This window comes from Electrona antarctica (genome assembly GCF_951216825.1).
Source record: "Electrona antarctica genome assembly, chromosome: 5".
NCBI lineage: Eukaryota > Metazoa > Chordata > Actinopteri > Myctophiformes > Myctophidae > Electrona > Electrona antarctica.
The window spans coordinates 51,032,926-51,058,677 of record NC_136810.1 but is presented as its reverse complement, the minus strand read 5'-3'; the positions used below and the strand labels follow the sequence as shown (position 1 = coordinate 51,058,677).

The 25,752-nt window shown below is 43.7% G+C and overlaps 2 protein-coding genes across 2 annotated transcripts in view; one reads left to right on the top strand and one right to left on the bottom strand.

Annotated features, from left to right (window-relative positions):
* Positions 1 to 25,752, top strand: part of hydin (HYDIN axonemal central pair apparatus protein) — a 231,991-nt gene that overhangs the window by 72,351 nt on the left and 133,888 nt on the right. The window contains exons 19-26 of the mRNA XM_079502371.1: positions 3,827 to 4,065; positions 4,554 to 4,872; positions 5,435 to 5,578; positions 5,663 to 5,746; positions 7,074 to 7,217; positions 12,128 to 12,235; positions 24,454 to 24,549; positions 24,841 to 25,061. Coding sequence (XP_079358497.1) covers positions 3,827 to 4,065; positions 4,554 to 4,872; positions 5,435 to 5,578; positions 5,663 to 5,746; positions 7,074 to 7,217; positions 12,128 to 12,235; positions 24,454 to 24,549; positions 24,841 to 25,061 — 1,355 coding nt within the window. The remainder of the gene's footprint in view (positions 1 to 3,826; positions 4,066 to 4,553; positions 4,873 to 5,434; positions 5,579 to 5,662; positions 5,747 to 7,073; positions 7,218 to 12,127; positions 12,236 to 24,453; positions 24,550 to 24,840; positions 25,062 to 25,752) is intronic.
* LOC306923785 (E3 ubiquitin-protein ligase TRIM39-like) lies at positions 10,859 to 12,505 on the bottom strand (the record flags this gene model as incomplete). The annotated part of the gene is made up of 1 exon (XM_079502093.1): positions 10,859 to 12,505. One exon carries the CDS (start codon positions 12,503 to 12,505, stop codon positions 10,859 to 10,861), a length of 1,647 nt encoding a protein of 548 aa, XP_079358219.1.

Here is a 25,752-nt window from a genome sequence, read left to right as displayed (position 1 = left end):
ATTACAAACCTGTAATATACATTTATATGCTGATGATACAATCTTATATTGTTTCTCAGACTCTGTGGAGAAATCTACTCATATGTTGCAACTTGCCTTTGATGTTTTCCAGAAATCATTGCTGGATCTAAAATTGGTTTTAAATGCTGAAAAGACCAAACTTATGTTTTTTACTAAGAGAAGAGCTTTAAATGGAAATGAGCCTCAGCTATACACCTCAAATGGCACCACCATTGAACGAGTACCTTATTATAAATATCTCGGGATCTGGCTGGACGAGAAACTTACTTTTAACACACACATTGAGATTTTAGCAAAGAAATTGCGAATGAAGCTTGGCTTTTTTTACCGAAACAGATCCTGCTTTCCTTGGCCTACTAGAAAGAGACTAATTGAAGCACTTTTCATCTCCGCCTTGGACTATGGGGACATTATTTACAGAAACGCATCAGCTACCACACTTAAAATCTTAGACCCAGTTTACCATTCTGCCCTCAGATTTATAACAGGCGACAGCTATAACACCCATCATTGCATACTGTACAATAAGGTTGGCTGGCCCTCACTTGCGTCAAGAAGAGACCAACACTGGTTTTTATTTATCTATAAAGCTCTAATTGGGAACTCACCTTCTTATTTAAACTCTCTTTTACAATGGAAAACTATTTCTCATCATACACGCTCTCAAGACTATTTGATGCTTGAGACAATACATACCTCCACCACTTCTGGAAAAACTGCTTTCAAGTGCGCTGCCCCACACACTTGGAACACCCTACAAACTTCACTAAAGTACAGCTCTCTTCCTTCTCTATATCGCTTTCAACTTGACATATCAACGTTGGTAAATATCAACTGTACCTGTTTTAATTGAGTTGATCACTATGTAATGTGTTATTACTATGTTATTATTACCAGTCATTTTACTTTACTCATCTATGTTTTGTTTTCTTTGTCCCCCCTATTGTACATTGTTGATGTGTTGTAATCTCGGCACCACTGAAAAAGAGGGTCTCAGCCCTCAGTGTGTTCTCCGAGAACTAAATAAAGGTTGAAATGAAATGAAATGAAAGACGTGCAGGGTTCAAGGAGATACAGTAATTCCTGGTGGATCAGCATGCTGGTGTGTTGTTCTATCTATAGGTTGCACGGTGGCTTCGGCTGTGGTCTATACTAGGACTCATTCTGAGAATCTCCACTAAGGGTTTATGTTCAAATCATCCATCATCCAGTCGTGTAAAGTAGCTAAGTACATTTGCTTAAGTACTGCACCTAAGTTTTGAGGTACTTTTACTTTACTGGAGTATTTCCAATTTGCAGTACTTTTACCTCGCCTCCACTACATCTCAGAGGCAAACAGTACTTTTACTCCACTACAATCATTTGAAAACTTTAGTTACTAGTTACTTTGTAGATTTTGATTATACATGAACGTCTTCAGCCCTAGGCCTGACTCACACCTTCGCAACAGATTGATGTATGCTTGTTGTATGAGACTTATTGACTGATGCAAGCTCACAATGCATTTCCAATGGGAGTCACATGGTTTGACACAACATTTGTGTTGTATGAGGGGGTGGGGGGGCAGTCGAAACACAGCCGAAAGCCGTACAACACAAATGTTGTGTCAAACCATGTGACTTCCATTGGAAATGCATTGGGGCAAGATGTAAACAAACCCTTTCATACATCTAGCATGCATCAATGTTGTATGCTAGATGCGAAGGTGTGAGTCGCCCCCTAATCTGAGTTCCCAGAAGTTTTATTTTTCGCCACTACGGGGGCGAGAACTTCAGCCCTGTATACATTTCAGGCCATTGGAAAATAGCCGATCTACAAGCTCACGATGCGACACATTGTGAGCTTGTATAGATCTGCTATTTTCAAAAGATTGTTATACCTTAGAAATGTTTAAATGGGACATTCTGCACAATGAGTAGTTTTGGTACATTTCGATGCCAATACCTTTTGTACTTTTACTCAAGTACATTTTGAATTCCGGACTTTTACTTGTACTGTAACTGAGTACTTTTACATTGCAGAATTGATACTTTTATTTAACCCATTCTGGGCGGGAACCCCTTTTGGTGTTTCAAGCATTCTGTTATACTTTAGCTATTGAAAAATAGCAGATCTATAAGCTCATAGCTATGAACTTGTAGGTCTGCTATTTTTGAAAAATCGTAAAAATGCGGCACAAATCTTTGAATAGGTATATATTCTTTCAGAGCGAACGTTTTTTTTTATTTCGACGTCAGGCCTAAATTTTAAGTAAAATATGTGAGTACCCTGATCATCAGCGATGCTGCATAGACATTGATTGTGACCCTCAACCAGTGCGTGATTGTGACCCTCAACCAGTGCGTGCTCAGACGCAGTACAATGAGCAGCGCAGGAGGGAGATCAGGCCAGCTGAGTTGAACGGGACTCGCAAGACGAACTTAAAAGATTTGAAAGAGTCTGTTTTCTCATTAGATTATTCGGCCGTATTCAAATAAATGCCATCGCTTGGTGATCCATAGAGCAGGGAAATAAAAAGTTTCATCTCGTGCAAGCCATTCTGTATGGACGCAATTAACTTGGAAATCACATTTCTGAGAGAGGTTCTGAGAGATTGTAAATGTGAGAGGAAAGTGTCGTGATTATTATTTATTTTGTATTTATATTATATGTAATATATATTATTTATCCAATACCTAAAGCTTCTACGGTTCAATGTTTTTGTGTGTCATGGGGGGGAGAATAGAGGGAAAAACAAAAAGGTAGGAGGTCAGCGGTGTGTTTGGTCTAAACCAAACACAGCTTAGCTTGCCACCATTGGTGTGTGAATGTGGGAAGTGAGGACGCTGGCGTCGACTGTTCGCCGCTTCACCTCCCAATGTATGAATGAATGGACCATTGTAAAGCGCTTTGAGCACTTGTAAAAGCGCTATAAAAATGAAATTCATTGGATGTCTGACTTGAAACTACTGTTCTACATAATAGTAATACTGTTCTACACATAGTAATGTTGGTAGTAGGCTTACAGTACAGTACCTTCAGATTTACACAAAATATCACCTAAAATATCATCAAATTATGATGACGCAGTTACAGTGTATACTGCATGATATTTTACCATCACTGTGAGCTTGTCGATTTGCTATTTTCAGAGCGCAACACCCGAGCGCAACCAAACATAAAATGACTTGTCTTTTAGTTGTACTGGATCTCTCCTTCACTAGTCCCTAACATTTTAGTCTAGTTTTTGAGTGGTGCAACCACTCCCTTACGGAGCTGTGTGTGTGGGTGGGTAGGTGGCTGGCTGGCTGGGTGTCTGGGTGGGTAGAGCACAAAAACAGCATGGTGGTTTTTCACCACCTGTGCGCAACCTAACAGACACACAAACACACACGCACGTATTAACTGTATATATGATGCTTTCGGGTGTGCCAGTACAGTGACAGTACAGTACAGTAGAGGGTACAGTAGAGGGACCGCCACACGGTAACTCTGTCATTTCTCAACCGTTTCGGACGTGGGGGCGGCGCGCCGGAACCGGCCCGGCCCTCTGGGTGCGTTCCTGTGGGTCTGGAACACACCCCCCGGGAACCTCCACACGGAGTTGCACCACTCCCTTTCATACGGGTGTGATTTTTATTTGTTGACTAAATTGGCACAATTTCGTGTTCGTTTTAGTTGTCATAGCTTATTTTTAACCTTTTATTACATTTTATTTAGTTTTTGTCTATAAAAATTATTCGTCATAGTTTGAGTCGACCAAATCAACACTGTGTCACACACACACTCTTTCTCTCTCTCTCTCTCTCTCTCTCTTTCTGTTCAGCTCCGTACCAAGTCTCTGTGGCGTGTGGAGCCTAGCGAGGGGACGGTGCCCCCAGAGGGACAGTTGGAGCTCAGGCTGGTGGCACACCTGAAAGACACGCTTCTGTTCCAGGACAGGCTGCAGCTGGCTGTCCAGGACGGCCAGACGCACACCGTCCCCCTGTCCGCCACCGGCGCCGGCACCACCATCGTGAGCGACCGGCCCTTCGGCCCCAGCCTCGACCTGGGGACACACTTCAGGTTAGAACGGCATCCAACGGCTCCAAACCCAAATGTTTACCTCTGACAGGTTTACCTACCAACAGTCATTAAGACATGCAAATCCCTTGACTCCTTCAAAACCGCTCTCAAAGGGCACCTACGGACGGCTGCAATTCGAAACTGGCCCCTGTAAAATCTGAATCCCCCCCCCACCGCCCACCCCTTTTTCCCCTCACTGTATATGTTTCTTTTCCCTTTTTACCTCCCTTATGATGAATTCCTGTTCTGTTCTTTGACTATATAGAAGTGTCTATTTGTACGTCTCTAAATGTTTTGATGAATTGAACAAGGCTTAATTGGGTCGTCCACTCACAGTTAACAGTCTTTGTAATGAGTTTGTGCTTGAAATGTACTGTAATTCTGCAAACTGTTAATAAATATTTCAATCAATCAATCAATGACATCACAAAACGGTGGAAACTGTATACAAATGAGTTTGTCTCCTTTTCCCTTTGTCTCCTATAAAGCCAAGGGCCATGTCAGTACCACTTCAGGCTGACCAACCGTGGCCAGCGTTTACACCGTCTGTACTGGGCGTCCGGCGACTCCCCTCTGTTCCCCGGGCGAGCCCCGCTGTCGATCAAGACCTCCCGAGAGGAAAACATCACCTCGCTGCCGTCCATCACGCCGTCGCGGAGGGGGAATAAGGCTCCCGGCCGGGTGTCCCTGGCCCACTCCGCTAGCAGGGACAGGTCCGCCGTGTTCAGCCTCAGCCCCTCTCGCGTGGAGCTGCTCCCAGGATGCTCTGTCGACATGGTGCTGACGGGATCCTCGGACACACCAAAGGTAAAGAAAACAAAGATAAACAACCGTACGGTACAAACACGCATCTCTCTCCCATCAGCACATCAGCAGTTTGTTTTCTGGTCAGTGCTAGATTGGACTTAAAGGGAAACTAGGTAACTAGCCTATTCTTTTTTTTTAAATGTGATACATACAAATATTTTAGCCCTCATTTTCCTCAGCCACTGTAATATTGTGCTGGTGTGTTTCCTTGCAGAAAGACATCGCTATGGCTGTATTTTGTTCCACTGTTTAGGTTAACATTTCCACTGTTTATGTGGTTTTGTGTTTTTCTGTGAAGGGAGAGGGGGAGCTCGGCAAGAGCTCTTAATTGATCCCCTTGAACTTCAAAGTGGTTGTGCACTGAGTTGATTGGTTGAGCCATAAAAGTGTCAAACTTGTTCTGTGCTCGTTAGTGCTCTCTCCTATCAATGAAAGCATTTGATGTCTGTCACTTGACAGTGGTCAATTTTTTTACCTGTGATGGCGAGTGCTTGCTCAGAAAGGTAAATAGATGGTACTGTATCTTCCAGATAACTCCATCTTATCTTCTCTGTACCAACAGGTGGTGCGTGAGCGTCTGGTGTGCCATGCCGTCCTGGGCCACCAGGGGCGCTACGAGCACATCATGACCGCGGACATCACCTGCTGCTTTGTGACTCCCGTGCTGAGCTTCTCCTCCAGGCAGCTCAGCTTCTACGTGGAGAAGGTTGGTCATAATGTTCTTGTCCTCCACCAGGACCCAACCTTCTACATAGAGAAGGTTGGTCAAAATGTTCTTGTCCTCCACCAGGACCCAACCTTCTACGTGGAGAAGGTTGGTCATAATCTTCTTCTAGTCCTAGTCTACCAGGACCCAACCTTCTACGTGGAGAAGGTTGGTCATAATCTTCTTCTAGTCCTAGTCTACCAGGACCCAACCTTCTATGTGGAGAAGGTTTGCCACATAGACATATATTGGTAGACGCCCCTTCCGGCTCTGGAGCGTATGTGCTCAAGGAAGGGCAACATTTTCCCGAGATTCCTTGCGAAGCATGAGCGTGCATCACAGAAAATATGCGCTGTGATTGGCCAGTAGTCACTTGAGCAGCAGCGTAGCATAGCGTCCCTTCCACACTTCCGGCGCACTTCCTCCCCCAGGATAAATTGTTCCGCCCCTCCTTCGACACACATGGCTCCAACAAAATGCAGTGGCCAATGAGGCATCTATTTTTTTATGGAAAAAGTACTCAAATGTTTTACTTAAGTAAAAATATCAATACTAAATAAGTAAACAAGTAAAAGTCCGGAATTAAAATTAACTTGAGTAAAAGTGCAAAGGTATTGCCATCAAAATGTACTTAAAGTACCAAAAGTAAAAGTACCCATTAGTCATTATGCAGAATGTCCTATTTCAAGTTTTCAACTGTATAATAATCTTTTGGAAATAGCCGATCTACAAGCTCACAACGCGTCGCATTGTGACACGTTGTGAGCTTGTAGATCAGCTATTTTCAAATGGCCAAGATAGGGCTGAAGTGATTAATGTATGTTCTGTAATAATCAACAACTAGAAAGTATAGTAGTAAAAAAGGAGTAAAAAAAAGCAGTAGATGTAAAGGTATTGGCAATCAGTGTCAAAATTGTACTTAAGTGCAGTACTTAAGTAAATGTACTTACTTAGTTACTTTCCACCACTGCCAGTTTATATAAAAATACCTGTTATGGTATCTCCAATGTTGTCGAAAGGCTGTATAACACTTACACAAAATGTAACCACTTTCAAACTGCGGTGCTTATCTTGGCATGTTTACAATGTTTTTCTAAAATTATTCCATTTATTTATTAATTCATTTTTTTGCTCACAACATGTTGCATCTGTGCATTGCATTGTGAGCTCATATATTTTAGCTAGTTTCAAAATATGGTTTAACCGTTTAAACCATATAATACTCTAATAATAGACCAGGGCCCCTCAGGGGTCCTTACTTGGCCCCCTCCTTCTTTCCCTTTAGATCATAATCTCTCCACCGAAAATAGCCAATCTACTGTAAGCTCTCGTAGATGTCCTATTTTCACTAAATGTTTGTCTATTATTACATTCACAGGTTCATGTGGTTATGTGGTTAAGCGGTTAAGCATTATAGCATATCAACATTGTAAAAATGTACCCATTAAGGGCCGGACACTGTAGGTTTATGTATTATTCTATTGGTATTTCCCAGGTACCAGGAACAAGTCTAGTGCCGCTGTATGAGAAGCTGGTCTTGAAGAACGTGTCGTCCTTGCCTCTGACCATGGATCTGTCCCTGGCCGAGCCTTTTTCTCTGTGTGACACTCTGGGAGACCCCACGCCAGTCACCACTAAGGTACAATACACCCTAAGACCCCACACTAAAGTTCTGAAACTCTGCCCGAACCAGACCCGGCCCGATCGGTACCGACCCGACACGACGTTATCGGGCCGAGCCGGGCCAAAAAATTATGCTAATTAGTCGGGCAGAGCCTCGGGCTCGGTGATTTTCTGTGATTTTGTTATTTTGTCTTTTTTACTGGCTTGCTACCGCTGGTTTCCCTCTGGTTTGCACACCAAACGAGGGTGTCACGGGATAGGCGTCCGAAGGCGTCACGTGGCATGGAATAGCCTATTCTAACGTGAGTTACATACATCCTTTATTTCGATAAGTCCGTTGATCTCGGTTCTCACTTTCACTGGAACACGGCGCCGCCGCGCCACCATTTAGTGGCGTTTTTTTTTTCTTTCTTTTTTTTTGTCAGGCTTTTGTCGGGCTTCGGGCTTAACATTATGGTAATTTTTAGGGTCGGGCTGAGCCTCGGGCCGACCCAGTTAGGGTAGGGTCGGGCCGGGCCATAATCTTTGGGCCCGAACTTTACCCCACACCAGTCACCACTAAGGTACAATACACCCTAGTACATTTTGAACTACAGACTTTTACTTGTAACTGAGTATTTCTACATTGCAGTATTTATACTTGTTTTTTGAAAGTGTGAAATGTGAGTATTTTTCCCCCACTGCAAGGTAGTACAGTACCCTCCACCCCTCCGTTAGGGGTTAGTCTTAGTTTCCATTGACAATAAAGGGTTGTTAAAATCCACTCAGCGTAGCAAGCAGGCTGGAATCTATATCTACCTTTCTGTAACACCTCACCCTATAATATCGTGTTTTCTAGCTAGGAGGTTCCATTTCAATCCCGTCACACATCCATGGTTATTTTCACCTCACCTACTGTGTCAATAGAAATAGAATTAAACTCTGGACTACCAGATTAGCCTCCTTGGAGAATTTGAAGTCATGCTTCATCTTTCACTGTAACCTGATATGCACTGAGCTGCTATTTCGGTGCATCGAGTGCTTTCTCCGCACTGCACATCCTAAATCCGACATTAATCCGTTTTGGGCGGGAACCCTTTTTGGTGTTTTAAGCATTATGTTATACTTTAGCTATTTAAAAATAGCAGATCTACAAGCTCATAGCGCGCCACCGAGTGGCGCGCTACAAGCTTGTATGTCTGCTATTTTTGAAAAATCGTGAAAATGTGGCGCAAATCCTGACAGAAAACTGTCAGGATTTAGAAGACATTTTATAAATTTCGACGTCATGCCTAAATGGGTTAACCTTAGACGGGTGTTTAACAGTAGGAGACGGTAAGTCGATTAACCTCGGGTGTTGAACAGTAGAAGATGGTAAGATTAACCCTTAGACGGGTATTTTACAGTATAGAGAGAGTGCGAAGGCGCTTCCAATTTAGATTGGATCATAATTCTAACATCCCAAGAAGTCACAAACTTCAAGCCCCAAAAAGTTGTGCAAATGTGCTGTGAATTTCTGATGAATAAGCCTGTGCCCGGGGGGGGGGGGGGGGGGTGTAACTTTCTAAAGGAGATTTCTCAGCAGGCTGGTTGGCTCTGCATGCACTCGCTGCATGGGGGCTTTCAAGGTTAGGTGTGTATGAAATTCTGACCGTTTTCTTTACCTTTGATTAGATTAGCATGCTAGCAGTTCAATTCACAGAACCTCTACCCGTACCTGCTCTGATTTCCATATCAAGGGTTTTGGAACTATGGGTTACTTCGGACGCCGTACACATTTGGGCCGGTGCCTCCCTGATAGATCTCCACACACACACAAACATTAAGCTGTATTTTAAGAATATGTACCTGGCCCCAAAAAATATTGTATTGTTTGTCTCCACCAGGCCGAAGGCATGGGGAGAGAGTATGTTTTGCACTCCGTCCGTGTGTGTGTGTGTGTGTCCGTCCTTCCTTCCTTCCGTCCGTCCGTTACCAGCTAATCTCCGCCACCGTTGGCCCGATCCATGCCAAACTTTGTACACACACTCCCTGGATGCCAACAACGAACCTTTGCCCCAAATATTCTTCAACGGCCTGTTATAGCGCCAACATGAGGCCGATTTAGGCAAAACACATTTCTGTAGATTACTCGTACACATTTTATCCATACATCACACAATTCACAATCTTATGTATAGGTTTATGTGCAGAGTATCTGAGTCAGTAAATGACATCATTGATGTCATTACTAACCCGTTACGTAGTTCTGTCAGGTTCTCCTCCAGACTGTGGAACCATTGGAGAACTTGTCTGTATGTTCGAAACTGAACATTGTGGAACTCTTTTTATTGTATATTTCTTTCTATATTATCTTTTTTTAATCTATTGTATTGTGTTGTACTGTGATATGGATTCCCCTGAGTCTGCAATAAAGATTGAATTGAATTGAATTGAATTCGGTATACACTATCACCATAGTCATGTGATCATCACAGATCTGCACCATTTCCTATCTTCCATCCTGATTGGCTAAGATTGGCTTCCAAAGCTCACATGATTGGTCCGTTTCGAACAAAATGCCACAAATCACAAACACAGTGTGCAATTTCCGTGAAATTATACACGCACATTTCCACTAGGCCGAGGACGACATGCCACTATTTTTTTTCCAAATCAGCCTCATGGTGGCGCTATAACAGGCCAATTCCTGTTTTTAGCTATAACTGCATCCATCTGTATACAACTTATGTATGCGCACTCCCTAGAGGCCATGGAAAAACATTGTCCCTGCATCCCTCCACATCTGCCGGTTATAGCGCCACCATGAGGCCGATTTCTGCAAAACACATTGCTTATGTTAGTCGCACAGATTTCATCCTTAACTCACGCAAATCGGTACACATGATCTCTGTAGTCATGTATTCATTGGGATCGTTGGATTTCTCAGATTCTACACTGATTGGCTAACATTGCCTTCCAAAGTTTTCAGGAGTGGCCCGTTTCGTTCAAAATGCTGCACATGTCCTGCTCATCCAGAATTCTATCCTCAGAGATGCTATGAGTGATCTGGCTCTGCATTTCCTCAACAAAATGAAGAAAATTAAAAAAACAAACAAACAAAAAAAGTAAAAAACATGTTTATATTACTCCTAAACATTTTGCCAAACATCTCACACAGTCCTATCCTCCTGGTGGATACATGAAGGGCACTTTTTCTAGTTATCTTTATAGCAATAATTGAACAGAGAAAACATAATAAACCAAATAAAAGAGTAGGAAGTAGGAAGAATGAATGCTAATTTATTCCTAAATAAACATTTACAGTAGTTCTAAATTCATGATGGAAAATGAAATATGAACTGACAACAACGTCAATAACAGCAATATGAAAATCTCCTTTGTGTTTATGTTAAACTGACACATCTGTCAATCGTTGTGACACACACACACACACACACACACACACACACACACACACACACACACACACACACACACACACACACACACACACACACACACAGCTGGACATAGGAGGGGCTAGCACCTCTCAAAAGTTAAAACAATTTTATCAAACAATTATTTCATGAATAAAATGTAAACAATTCCTTAAATTCCACAAAATATCTACAAGCTCATAATATATTAAACCGGTTCCCTCTGAAGAGCATCTCAGTCACCCCCCCCCACACTAGTCTAATCAGTGTGATTGACAGGAGAGATGATCAGAGGAGCAGAGTTTATATCATCATAACTAAACCCTGGACTGAAGAATGGAAAGAGTTTCTCAGTGAAGGAGCAGCAAGTGAAAGAGTAGAGGTGAACTCTGGTCTCCACATCATAAAAGGAGACCAGACCCTCCTCATAGTCCACAAACACTCCCACTTTCTGGAGCTCCTCTCTTACAGGGAGGAGGACATCAGGGCCAGGAGCAGCACGGTACACATTTCCATTCCACAACCCTATAGTCCAGTAACCATTGTTGGGACTCAGTGTGATGAATCCCTTCCTGTTGATGGACTCTCTGGCCACTCCTAAACCCCACGCAGTCTTCCCTCCAACCTGAACCTCATAGTAAAACCTTCCTGAGGAGAAGCTTTGTTTTCCTAAGACAACAGGATATCTAAGGATTCTCTCTTTGTTGTCAGGGAGATTCTTCCATACGTTTCCTTGACTCACTTGTTTTCCATCCTCAGAAAGGATGAGTTTAGGATGTGCTGTATCAGGGTCCAGAGTTACATCCACCTCATATTGCTGGATCATCCTCAGCTCAGCATCACACAGCTGCTTCTTCATCTCCTGACTGAATGTCTTCTCCAGCTGAGACACAGCTGTGCTCAATTTCCCCACATGTGAAGACTGATGGACATTGACCTTTGTCCAGTCCTTGGTGGGTCTCCACCCTGTGCTGATGGATGTGAAGTTCTGGAGGAGGTGGAGGTGGTCTTCAGTGTGAGAGAGCTGTTTCAGCTCAGAGCTTCTCTTCTCTAACTGAGTGACTTCCTGTTGCAGAGCTTTGATGAAGCCTTCAGCCTGTTTCTCTGTTGTTTTCTGCTTCTCTTCAACCACATCAATGAGCTCAGCCTGGCTTCTCTCAATACAGCTGATCAGAGCAATGAAGACCTGCACACTGACGGCTATGACTGTATCTGCATCTTTCCTGCTGAGCTCTACTGAGCGTTTGACCTCCTGAATCTTCTCTTGTCTCTCCTGGATCATCTGCTGAACTACAGCCTCTGTATTTCCCTGCTCAGCTTTCCTTTCTTCACATTCTTCTTCCAGAGATATGATGCGATGGGTCTTGTGGTCTGACTCGGTGCAGGACTGACAAACACACACGCGGTCAGTCTTACAGAACATCTCCAGAGGTCTGTCATGTTTCTGACACAGAAAGTCTTCCAGGTTCTTCACAGGGTCGATGAGTTTGTGTCGTTTTAACCCTGCGCGTGTCTGGTGAGGCTCTAGGTGAGTGTGACAGTAGGAGGTCAGACACACCAGGCAGGACTTCAGGGCTTTGAGTTTGGTGTCGGTACAGACGTCACAGGAGACTTCATCTGCTTCAGCAGCCTCTCGGTTGGCGCTGAGACTTCTTCTCAGCTGCACTGACTTCCTAAACTGGTCGGCCATCTCAGAGATGAAAGTATTGACAGAGAGATTGGGTCTCCTATAGAAGGTTTCTTGACACAGTGGACACTTCCACACATCATTAGTGTCCCAGTGTTGTGTGATGCATGCTTTGCAGTAGTTGTGTCCACATGGAGTGCTGACCGGATCAGTGAACACATCCAGACAGATAGAACACAGGAACTGCTCTTCAGACAGGAGACTGCTGGCAGACGCCATTTTCTACACATATAATTCAAAGTGAACGTATTAGCAGTAGTTTTTCTCGGGGCGTTTTTATGAACAGACAAGTTATGCTCCGTCATTGTTTAATTTATTATTTTTTTCACAAATACTGAAAGACAAAGTACTGAGAAAACAATCACACCCCTGTGAAGTGAGGGGCGCTCTTATCGTACATCATCCATTCATTGTCAATGGGAATTTCTTTGTGTAGGACAAAAATAGACGATTTGCTCGTCTACATATGACGTAAATTCTCCATTCATTGTCAATAGCATTTAATGTTTGTGTTAGGACAATAATCTACACTAGAGCTGGAAATAGGAGGGGCTAGAGCCCCTCAATAATACTGGTTAAATTAAATGAATAAATAGATTGTCGAACAGTATCATCTTAATGCCACTATTAGCTTACCTGTGTCACGTGCACACCTGTGTCACATGCACACCTGTGTCACATGCACACCTGTGTCACATGCAATGACATCATTTGTAATGAGTTCACTAATCTGTAACTATACTGCTGTAAACTGCAGTTTAACGATCCAGTGTGCACGCACGCTAGTGTGCAAGAGCGCTAAGTGCACACGTGCACACACTGCCCCCATTGAGGAGTGGGGGTTCTTCGAGCTTCGCCTAGGACCCATCATGATTTTAACATGGCCCTGAGTCTAGGACCCATCATGATGTTAACACTGAGTCTAGGACCCATCATGATGTTAACACGGCCCTGAGTCTAGGACCCATCATGATGTTAACATGGCCCTGAGTCTAGGACCCATCATGATGTTAACATGGCCCTGAGTCTAGGACCCATCATGATGTTAACACTGAGTCTAGGACCCATCATGATGTTAACATGGCCCTGAGTCTAGGACCCATCATGATGTTAACATGGCCCTGAGTCTAGGACCCATCATGATGTTAACATGGCCCTGAGTCTAGGACCCATCATGATGTTAACACGGCCCTGAGTCTAGGACCCATCATGATGTTAACATGACCCTGAGTCTAGGACCCATCATGATGTTAACATGACCCTGAGTCTAGGACCCATCATGATGTTAACACGGCCCTGAGTCTAGGACCCATCATGATGTTAACATGACCCTGAGTCTAGGACCCATCATGATGTTAACATGGCCCTGAGTCTAGGACCCATCATGATGTTAACATGGCCCTGAGTCTAGGACCCATCATGATGTTAACATGGCCCTGAGTCTAGGACCCATCATGATGTTAACATGGCCCTGAGTCTAGGACCCATCATGATGTTAACATGGCCCTGAGTCTAGGACCCATCATGATGTTAACATGGCCCTGAGTCTAGGACCCATCATGATGTTAACATGGCCCTGAGTCTAGGACCCATCATGATGTTAACATGGCCCTGAGTCTAGGACCCATCATGATGTTAACATGGCCCTGAGTCTAGGACCCATCATGATGTTAACATGGCCCTGAGTCTAGGACCCGTCACCCATCATGATGTTAACATGGCCCTGAGTCTAGGACCCGTCATGATGTTAACATGGCCCTGAGTCTAGGACCCGTCATGATGTTAACATGGCCCTGAGTCTAGGACCCGTCATGATGTTAACATGGCCCTGAGTCTAGGACCCATCATGATGTTAACATGGCCCTGAGTCTAGGACCCATCATGATGTTAACACGGCCCTGAGTCTAGGACCCATCATGATGTTAACATGGCCCTGAGTCTAGGACCCATCATGATGTTAACACGGCCCTGAGTCTAGGACCCATCATGATGTTAACATGGCCCTGAGTCTAGGACCCATCATGATGTTAACATGGCCCTGAGTCTAGGACCCATCATGATGTTAACATGGCCCTGAGTCTAGGACCCATCATGATGTTAACACGGCCCTGAGTCTAGGACCCATCATGATGTTAACATGACCCTGAGTCTAGGACCCATCATGATGTTAACATGGCCCTGAGTCTAGGACCCATCATGATGTTAACACTGAGTCTAGGACCCATCATGATGTTAACACTGAGTCTAGGACCCATCATGATGTTAACATGGCCCTGAGTCTAGGACCCATCATGATGTTAACATGGCCCTGAGTCTAGGACCCATCATGATGTTAACATGGCCCTGAGTCTAGGACCCATCATGATGTTAACATGGCCCTGAGTCTAGGACCCATCATGATGTTAACATGGCCCTGAGTCTAGGACCCATCATGATGTTAACATGGCCCTGAGTCTAGGACCCATCATGATGTTAACACGGCCCTGAGTCTAGGACCCATCATGATGTTAACACGGCCCTGAGTCTAGGACCCATCATGATGTTAACATGACCCTGAGTCTAGGACCCATCATGATGTTAACATGGCCCTGAGTCTAGGACCCATCATGATGTTAACATGGCCCTGAGTCTAGGACCCATCATGATGTTAACATGGCCCTGAGTCTAGGACCCATCGTGATGTTAACATGGCCCTGAGTCTAGGACCCATCGTGATGTTAACACGGCCCTGAGTCTAGGACCCATCATGATGTTAACATGGCCCTGAGTCTAGGACCCGTCATGATGTTAACATGGCCCTGAGTCTAGGACCCATCATGATGTTAACATGGCCCTGAGTCTAGGACCCATCATGATGTTAACATGGCCCTGAGTCTAGGACCCATCGTGATGTTAACATGGCCCTGAGTCTAGGACCCGTCTTGATGTTAACATGGCCCTGAGTCTAGGACCCATCATGATGTTAACATGGCCCTGAGTCTAGGACCCATCATGATGTTAACATGGCCCTGAGTCTAGGACCCATCATGATGTTAACATGGCCCTGAGTCTAGGACCCATCATGATGTTAACACGGCCCTGAGTCTAGGACCCATCATGATGTTAACACGGCCCTGAGTCTAGGACCCATCATGATGTTAACATGGCCCTGAGTCTAGGACCCATCATGATGTTAACATGACCCTGAGTCTAGGACCCATCATGATGTTAACATGGCCCTGAGTCTAGGACCCATCATGATGTTAACATGGCCCTGAGTCTAGGACCCATCATGATGTTAACATGGCCCTGAGTCTAGGACCCATCATGATGTTAACATGGCCCTGAGTCTAGGACCCATCATGATGTTAACATGGCCCTGAGTCTAGGACCCATCATGATGTTAACATGACCCTGAGTCTAGGACCCATCATGATGTTAACATGGCCCTGAGTCTAGGACCATCATGATGTTAACACGGCCCTGAGTCTAGGACCCGTCATGATGTTAACATGGCCCTGAGTCTAGGACCCATCATGATGTTAACATGACCCTGAGTCTAGGACCCATCATGATGTTAACATGGCCCTGAGTCTAGGACCATCATGATGTTAACACGGCCCTGAGTCTAGGACCCGTCATGATGTTAACATGGCCCTGAGTCTAGGACCCATCATGATGTTAACATGACCCTGAGTCTAGGACCCATCATGATGTTAACATGGCCCTGAGTCTAGGACCCGTCATGATGTTAACATGGCCCTGAGTCTAGGACCCATCATGATGTTAACATGGCCCTGAGTCTAGGACCCATCATGATGTTAACATGGCCCTGAGTCTAGGACCCATCATGATGTTAACATGGCCCTGAGTCTAGGACCCATCATGATGTTAACATGGCCCTGAGTCTAGGACCCATCATGATGTTAACATGGCCCTGAGTCTAGGACCCATCATGATGTTAACATGGCCCTGAGTCTAGGACCCGTCATGATGTTAACACTGAGTCTAGGACCCATCATGATGTTAACATGGCCCTGAGTCTAGGACCCATCATGATGTTAACACGGCCCTGAGTCCTGAATGCTAAAATTACTTCTCACAGCTTGATAGTTATTAATAGGATTCTATAGGAATACAGCACAGTAATGTTGAACCATGTTCAACATTACTTTATTAACATTACATACTTTATTAGATTAATTGTCATGTTTATTTCCAGTTAAAGATACAGCACAGTAACGTTGAGCCATGTTCTATACTGTACTTTCTTACATCATGTTTTTCCCCCATTATTGAAAGACGGGACTGAGGAAGTTCAAGGACTATAAAAACAGGTGAAAGCACGTCTGATACAGTTTAATTATACCTCATATTATTGTCTTTTAGTGAATAATAAATCATTATCTTTTACTCACCGTCTTTAATGGTCAGTATTTCTGATAAAGTCTTGTTGAATGTCTTAGAGAGAGAGAGAGAGAGAGAGAGAGAGAGAGAGAGAGAGACCTTTAGACTTGAAGAGAAACTTCCTCCTTGTACAGTATGCTGTTACACCCTCCACTCTTCTCAGCGGTAAATGTCGTAATGCCGCACCCATATTGTAGTGCTGAAGTCCTGTACTTTATTTACAAAGGTGGTTGCCGACGTGTCCGTTGAGTTGATAACGAATGGTATTTGTCTCCACCAGGCCGAAGGCATGGGGGGAGAGTATGTTTTGCACTCCATCCGAGTCTGTCTGTGTGTTTCCAGCTACAGGTCGTTTCGAGGAAGCAATCTGATTGGTTGAAACAGCCTTCTAGCTGTGGTTCAAACAAGCACCACTCCACACCTAATCAAAACAAAGAATTAATCTGCTCTGTTTCCCAGAGCGCAGCAAACTCGGTGGCTAGACTAGCTAGTTTCTTGGGACATTTGTGGTCGTAGTGACTACATCTGTCATTAACCCGGTCGATGCCACATTTTGCACACGCACTTCCTGGATGCCAACGATGAACCTCTGCCCCAAATTTTACAGAACGGCCTGTTATAGCGCCACCAGGAGGCCGACTTCTGTAAAACACATTTTTGGATATTACTCCTCCATATTCTGTCCCAAAATCCCACAAATTGTTACACAGTATCTCTATAGTCATGTGTTCAAGATGGATCTGTCCGCTATTTCATATTCCATCCTAATTGGCTAACATTGGCTTTCAAAGTTTGCAGGATTGTGTGTGCGTCCGTCCATCTGTTACCAGCTAATCTCTGATTGATCTTTGATATTACTCCTCCAGATTGCAGCATGCAATTTACGTGAAATCTTTCACAGACTTTTCTACTAAATGGTAAATGGTAACATGGCCCTGAGTCTAGGACCCATCATGATGTTAACATGGCTGTTCTACTAGGCTGAGGAATATATCCCACCCTTTTCACATTGGCCTATAGCGCCACCAACAGGTGGATTTTTGCTAAATACATTTTTGGAACAAAATGCCTCCAATCATTTAATTGCCATCCAAGGCGTAAGAAGAAATGACACCCTTTTCACATTGGCCTATTATAGCGCCACCAGGAGGCCACAACCTCACCTGCCCTGGTGGAGACCTGTGCCCCGAGGGGCACTTTATCTAGTTCATACTGTATACCAGTGGTTTTCAACCAGTGGTCCGCGGACCACCGGTGGTCCTTGAGGGGGTTCCAGGTGGTTCCAAGCTAAATTATGCAGTTGGTAACCAAATGGACAATTAAATAACTTTAACTCCTGAGAGTGTAAAATGTAACATCCTAAAGCAACCTAAAGGCCAATATAATATTTGGTTATATAGTGAATCAGCTGCCTTTAATATAAGGCCTTATTAGAGGCAGAAATAGCTAAAAGCATCTAACTACAGAAGCCATTTAACTGTTTTTGTATGTAATTATTATGATTTCTGTTTATTATTTAGTCTATTCAGTTTTGAGATAATTATTTAGATAATTTAATTTAATTGATACGTTCACTGAATTATTGGCTGATTGACACCAATGACACGCCTCCCCAGGCCTAATTGACAGAGCATAGAGAGCATATCAAGGCTGGGGTAATTGGGAATGGTTATGCACCTGGGTGGAAATACGGCTTTTACCAGGAGAATGCCACAGAGAGAAGCTGTTCGTTCTGTAATGCACTTTAATGGCGAAGTAAATATGCAAACAAAAAATAATTCAACTTGTGGACAATGGTTTCTTCTTGCCTGCGTACAGCCCAAGTCTGGGTGCATCAGTGAGTTTTGTCTGTTTGTTTGAAAGCTGACAGAGCCTCTAGCTCTACAAAAGTAAAAGCCTATTCCATTGAACTTGGAACAAGAGGACTCGAGCCAGGAACTGGACATTCTGGTGAAACGAGAAGAAAAATAATTGGAAAAGGCCAAAGGATGGAGAATTGGAATCCGCAAGGAATGCAACGACAAGACGACAAACTCAACTGAACAACAATTGGACGTGCAGCACAAAGACAGCAACAGAACAAAGCCGCAGCAATAGGAGTCAGCTGGTATGTAGCAGACAAACATTTAAAAGGCTGTACAGGGAAAGCAAATAAGGTACACCCGCACACTGTGTATCTGCTCGGCACAAGAGTATTGTCTTATTTAATGACGCAAAGTTTCGGTCACTAGGGACCTTCCTCAGGCATGTACTGGCATGTACTGTAAAAGGCTGTACAGGAAAACAGCAATAACTATTGGAGTTATTTAATTTTTCGTGTTTGTCACTGACACGTTTGCTGGCAATTTCTGCACTGCCGTCCATTGTTTTATTATTAATGCGTTTGTCACTGCTGGACTTTTATTAGTGACACAATCGTTGTTTTCGTACTGCCTTTATTATTTTGGGCATTTGCAATATTGCACCTGAACCAGACACTGAACTATCAACAGCGTGGCTGCGCTTCTTTTGAAGTTTATGTACTGCACTTTATCGTGTGATAAAAGGGAAATTGCAAATATGTTAGACAAAGACATGCAGCAGGATGACTTTCCCCAACTTTCATGGTGGGATCTGGATGATGAACTTGAACGTAAGCTACAATCTGAAGAATGGAGCCAGTGGTGGGACAGTGATGAACTTCTTGAGCTCAGTCAGAAGGACAGAGCACTTGCTTCCTCAAATGGAGGTGCAGCTCCAAGCCAGATAAAGGGTCTGAAGGAGCACAGAGGAATAACTTTTGTCCCAAATGATGATGTATTGTAAAGGAAGGAAAGGCAACATCAGAATGGATGGAGAGGGATGCACACTCCTCCCCTCCCCCTACTGGATGGAGAGGGATGCACACGCCTCCCCTCCCCCTACTCACCAAGGCCCTCATTTATCAACCGTGCGTACGCCAAAATATGGGTGTACGCCGAAATTACCGCAATTTTCGGCATTTACCATTTGCGCCAACGTTTAATTTTGAACTTGAGCCAAGACAAAAACCACGTCTGGTCGGGAGCTGTCGTACGCTTTGTCCTCACCTGTTTTTCTGTCGTAGAACAGCGGAGCAGCATTGTTTGACCAGCTGAGAGGCTGTCACAGGCATCGAAACATATGTATTCACTCCTAAAATGTTTATATAAAACTGTATAGGTATGTATATGGGCTAAATGTAAAAAAAAAAAGAAAAAAAAAAGGAAAGGAATACATCAACGATGTGTCTTTGTGTCATATGAAATTAGTAGGAGATTTCCAACTTTACAAGCAAGCAATTAAAATCGCGCATTTAAAAACAATGTTGCAAGTTAGATGTGTAAGCCATTTAAACAGTGTTTTGCATGATGAGCGCATACATGCGAGGATTTGGGCTGTCTGTGCTGAAATATTTCCATGACGGGACGTTGGAGATTATAGTACAGCGCTGCAGCTGCGGAGAGTCCCAACATGGGTAGCCTACTGTAGCCTAATCTACAGCAGGCCGATGTCTTTCTGGAGTTACAGTATGTGCAATCTCCTCCTCGTTTAATAAACCCGACGCGTCGCTCGAATGCCAAATGTGTAGTGCCAGCGCAAGTGGGAACGCATCGGAGATAGTATAGGCTAACCCAGCCTGCAGCCCACCACCACCACCACCACTGTCCAGTGCATGCCACATGAGGCTACGGTTTTGGCTTCAATATTCATATAATTGATTTGACAGTTGACAGCCCAACCACTGCAGCGACTGCGAGGCAATTTAAATCGTCGTCGTGCTGGTCAGTTGATCACGGTGTCACGGACGGACCACAGTGATAGAGAGAGACAGACAGGACAGGAGGAGCACCTATGTAAAACAGCAGCGTGTGTGTGCCTATTTGTTATTTAATTCATGGTTCACAGGTTCAGGTTTTCGTTCACTAATATTTCTTGTTGTATATTAAATTAAAAATACTTTAATAATTGAATATACAACTAACAACACACAGTGACAGTTGCTTGCAAATTACGATATGTGCGTGCATGCGTGCGGGGGGGGGTGAGGCGGACAGGGGGGAAGCGAAGCGAGAGGAGAAACAGACAGGGTAGGCTACAGCTTTATTTAATTCATGCAGGTTTATTTATTTAAGATACAACAAGTTGCAAGTTGCGTGTGCGTGCGTGCGTCTGTGTGTGTGTGTGTGTGTGTGTGTGTGTGTTTGTGTGTATGAGAGGGGGCAGAAAGGCAACTTATGCAAGCGAGGGAACTTTATTTTTCCTGTAACCATGGTTTCCAGGTCGTATTGCAGTTGTTCATGTCGCAAAAACGAGGGCGAGGCTTGATTTCATAGGGCGTGCCAGATAGATTTCAGCCGTCACATTTATTAACGTCGGAACGAAATTAAGGAAGAAACAGCTGTCTGCGATCACTTTGTAAATGCCGACCCGACGTGGGTGTACTACGAATCCTACACTCGAATTTGGGGCAGATTTTACACTCGATTGATAAATGAGGGCCCAAGTGTGTTTGTGCTGCAACACAGTTTGAAGAAACATTGAATGAGGAAAAGATTGACTTCATAAAGGAGAAGGTAATCTGTGTAGGCTGCTTTATGGGGGGACACATCAAGAGCTGTCGTGCGCGTGTGCGTGTGCGTGTGTGTGCGTACACGTGTGCGTACACCTTAGAACTCTTTATTGGCATACAAACTATCACAACTGCCCAATAAAAAGAAGGTTCTGGTCAGAATTAATTGTCTCCCATCTTTCCACAAAATAATAGCAAATGCTCGATAGTGGGCTCGATAAGGACCCGGCTCGATAAGCCTGATCGATAAGGTGATCGTTATCAATACAAATTAAGGAGCTCCATCCCTAATTACCACCAACATGATCTCTATCATGCACAGAGAGGACATCATTCAGAAGCAGCACGACTTCATGGTGGAGATTCAGAGGAGCATGCTGACAGGGGCAGCGGTGGCCGAACGGTTTGCGGAGCGGTCTTGTTATCGGAAGGTCGCCAGTTCGAATCCCCGGACCGGCACGTTCAAATTACCACGGCTGAAGTGCCCTTGAGCAAGGCATTGAACCCCTACCATGAAATGTTCTATGAGCAGGGTCTGGCTGTAAACAAGCATCTCGAGCTTAGTCCATTCAACCTGGGTAAACAAAGAACTTTACTTTGCTTTGCTTTGACATGTTGAAACAACGCGTCACCCTGAAGAGAAAGTTTAAAAAAGAATACACATCTTTTCCTCATTGACAAGCAAGCAAGGCTACATTGCAGTTGTGCCAGAGGAAAGGGACACAGACTTGTCTCACTTTCTGTGGTGGCTTGAGGGCTAATGTCAAGCCTTCTCCAGAAGACCAGTACACTGGAAGGGCCTGTCAGTCAACAAGCTCCATTTGCTATTGAAGGCACCAGAGAGAACAGACTGAAGACTAATAACTTTGATTTTTCTTTTCTCTAGTCGTTCTCTCTATTTCTTTCTTTTGCAGTGACAACAAAATAAGATTCAGTTAAGATTCATTACATACCACACACCCAATGTTTATTTTGTGTAATGGCTTCTTTAAAAATGTATTTTGTAATTGTGTTTATATATTATGCGCAATTAGGGGCCGGAGTATAGAAGCCATTTCAATGTTTTTTGTATGTAATTATTATGATTTCTGTTTATTATTTAGTCTATTCAGTTTTGAGATAATTATGTAGATAATTGAATTTAATTGATACGTTCACTGAATTGACACCAAGGGCACGCCTCCCCAGGCCTAATTGACAGAGCAGAGAGAGAGAGAGAGAGAGCATATCAAGGCTGGGGTAATTGGGAATGGTTATGCACCTGGGTGGAAATACGGCTTTTACCAGGCCAGCCAGGAGAATGCCACAGAGAGAAGCTGTTTGTTCTCAATGTTCTGTAATGCACTTTAATGCCGAAGTAAATATGCAAACAAAAAATAATTCAACTTGTGGACAATGGTTTCTGCTTGCCTGCGTACAGCCCAAGTCTGGGTGCATCAGTGAGTTTTGTTTGTTTGAAAGCTGACAGAGCCACGGTAACAGGTCAGGTCGCCCCAATTCCATCTCGCCCCAGCTTATTTCCGCCGACCTCACGCCGACAGCTCGGTGCGGCGATTCTTGTATTCTTTATTTTATTTTACTGAGAATAAGGTTAGAAAAAAATTTAGGGTTAGGCATAGTTTTACTGGGGTTAAGATTAGGAATAGGGTTAGGTTTAGGCATTGTTTTACTGAGGTTGAAGTTAGGAATAAGGTTAGGTTTAACCGTTTAAGCATAATTTACTTAATTTACTAGGAATACCAGTCTGTGCTGTTCCGCCGGCTGTACGCCCGGGGCGAGTTGGTAAAGGGGCGAGCAGTCTCGTATTCAGAGCCACTACACTAGTATGAACCATCAAGCTATTTACTTTGACTGCAGAAGTCATGCAATTCTTCAATACATTTTCTGCACCAAAATAGTGCAGACAGTGTCCCCAGTACCGTAGGACCCCAAAGCAACCAGATTTTTTTTTTTAAATAGGCTTGTATTGTGAATCAGCAGGATTTTATAGGCCTTGTTAACCGCAGAAATATCAAGTATTTGTTTCCGAGTCACTTCTAATCCTGATCTACTAATACTGTAAACTGCCTACAAATACAACTAAATGACTCCTTAACTACAAAAAGTGCTCCTAGTGTATCTGAGTGGCTCGCAACCTCAGCCTGATGGCCTAAAAGTGAAATATCTCCCTGAATCACAGGGAAATCCCTTTTGCTTAGTCGTTAAGATGTCTTTCCACTTGGGAGAACCGGGTTCGAATCCTGGGTGTTACACTCGGAGTACAGGTCTCCGCCAGATCAATTTCAGGTTATAGTGGCCACAATCTTAGCCACTTCATATTTTACAGTATTAGATCAAGATTAGAAGTAACTCTGTAAAATAAAACAGTTTATAACAGTGCAGCACTATCTCTCTCTCTGTTTCTGGCACAACAGCGCCACTTTTGCCCCTACTGGTACTCATAGTCACATAGTCATATAGTCACATATACATAGGTTTTTTTTAGACTTAGATAGCATTTGATACAGACTTATAGCATGTTATGTAGACAGCACAATAATTGCATTGTATGTAGTCATAGCACTTCATAGTATATATGTACAGCATAGTATAGTATATATGTATAGTTTATATGTACAGTGTCATTACATAGATATGTTCTAGCTACGTTTCTTGATAAATGCTTTTTATATATGTGATGTATTCCCATGCTTTTGTTCTTGCTCAATGTAAGTCGCTCTGGATTAAGAGCGTCTGCTAAATGCCTAAATTGTAAATTGTAAATTGTTAATTGTTAACACGGACATTGCTGTTCCTTGGAGTGGTTGCACCACTCAAAAAGGCCTTGGAGCCTATAAAACCCTACTGATTCACAATAGCCTACAGCATATTTGAGGCAAAAGGACAGGTGCACCCAAAAGCCCCCCTCTGCACATGCCTACATCTATATAAGTATGATGTAAAAAACAGTAGATAGAAAATGACAGGGGATTTTATTTGTATTGCCTATGTGGTGAGTCACTTCATGGATCAATTTCAAGACTTTTGCAGTAAAAGTAAAACTCGGGATAAACCATTTCATGAAGGGGACACATCCTAAAGATATGAAAAAACTATGTCCCGTTTTGTTATACCCTGGTCAGTGTTAATCTTTTCACACTATTTTGATTTAGTCTGGGAGTTTTTTGTTGTTGTTTCAAACACACTTTGGTATGTCACTGTCTCCGTTCAGGTCCTGGTCCTGGAGGCTGGGATGCAAGCTGAGGTGTGGGCGCGCTTCAACGCGGCTTATTATCGGCACGATTTGGAGTCACGTGTGGCAAACGAGGTTCGATTCATACCGTTTTTCTTTTTCATGCTAGTTGGCTTTCCTTTGATAACATTGTTCCCACTTATAATTGCCTTTATGGATGAGTCAGTGCATAATTGGATGGTCACATGGCCCTTCTTCACAGAAGCCCAAATCAGAGTCCAAATGAGTGTTTCCCAAACAATGGGTAATTTGTATGGGTCACGAGTAACTAAATATCCCTTCATTTTTTTGTTCCCTACATTTAGTTATTATTAAGCGGCACGTTGTATGCTTCTATTCTCTCTATTCTCTGCTCTTTCCACACAGCTCCTCCAGGTGTGCTACAGGGAACACCCCCAGCGGGACATGGTGGGGCTACACGGAGAGGTCCATTTCCCCAACCTCCATTTCTCCTCCACCAGCCTGGACTTTGGCTGTGTGCTCAACTGCACCGAGACCCAGGGAGAGCTCACGCTCACCAACTGTTCCCCGCTGCCCGTGTCCTACCACTGGACCTTCCTGGTGGACCACGAGCAATACCTTATAAGGTACTGTACCCCGTTAACGAGATGAAATGAGCAGTGGTGTAAAGCAGTGGTACCCAAACTGTGGTGCGCGCACCCCTTGTGGTGCGCGAGCACCTTCTAGGGGTGCGCGACATGAAAAGGCTAATGGTGTTAGCCTGGCTAATAAGCCAGACCGAATCAGCCGTTGGCAAAAAGAAATTGCCTGCCGGCGGATTACGGTCTGGAGAGGCTCAATTGTACGCCCATTTCCTACACCGGGACACAATCGGGACACGGTATGCAATATGGGTCGGGCTTTGGTACAGTGACGTTCAATGCTTGAGACCTTTGACTGAAAGTAGCTCTGACCAATTTTGCGTCAAAGAGAAAATGTTTTAACTCGCCCCCCCGGGATACAAGATCCATACACAGCATCTCCAGACTCAAATACCACACACAGTGTGATTTGAGTCTGGCTTATTAGCCAGGCTATAATGGTGGTGCTATGGTTTTATTTTAAATATATTAACATATTAACATATATGGCAAGTATATGCAGAATATAGCCTATGCTGCATACTGTATATATACCATATTCAGTTTCATATATGTGCATTTATGTGAATAAATAGGAAATATATATCTCTGTAAAGTAACACATGCATTTACTTAAGTGCTGCACTTAAGTACAATTTTGACTACATCTCGGAGGCAAATATTGTACTTTAGATAC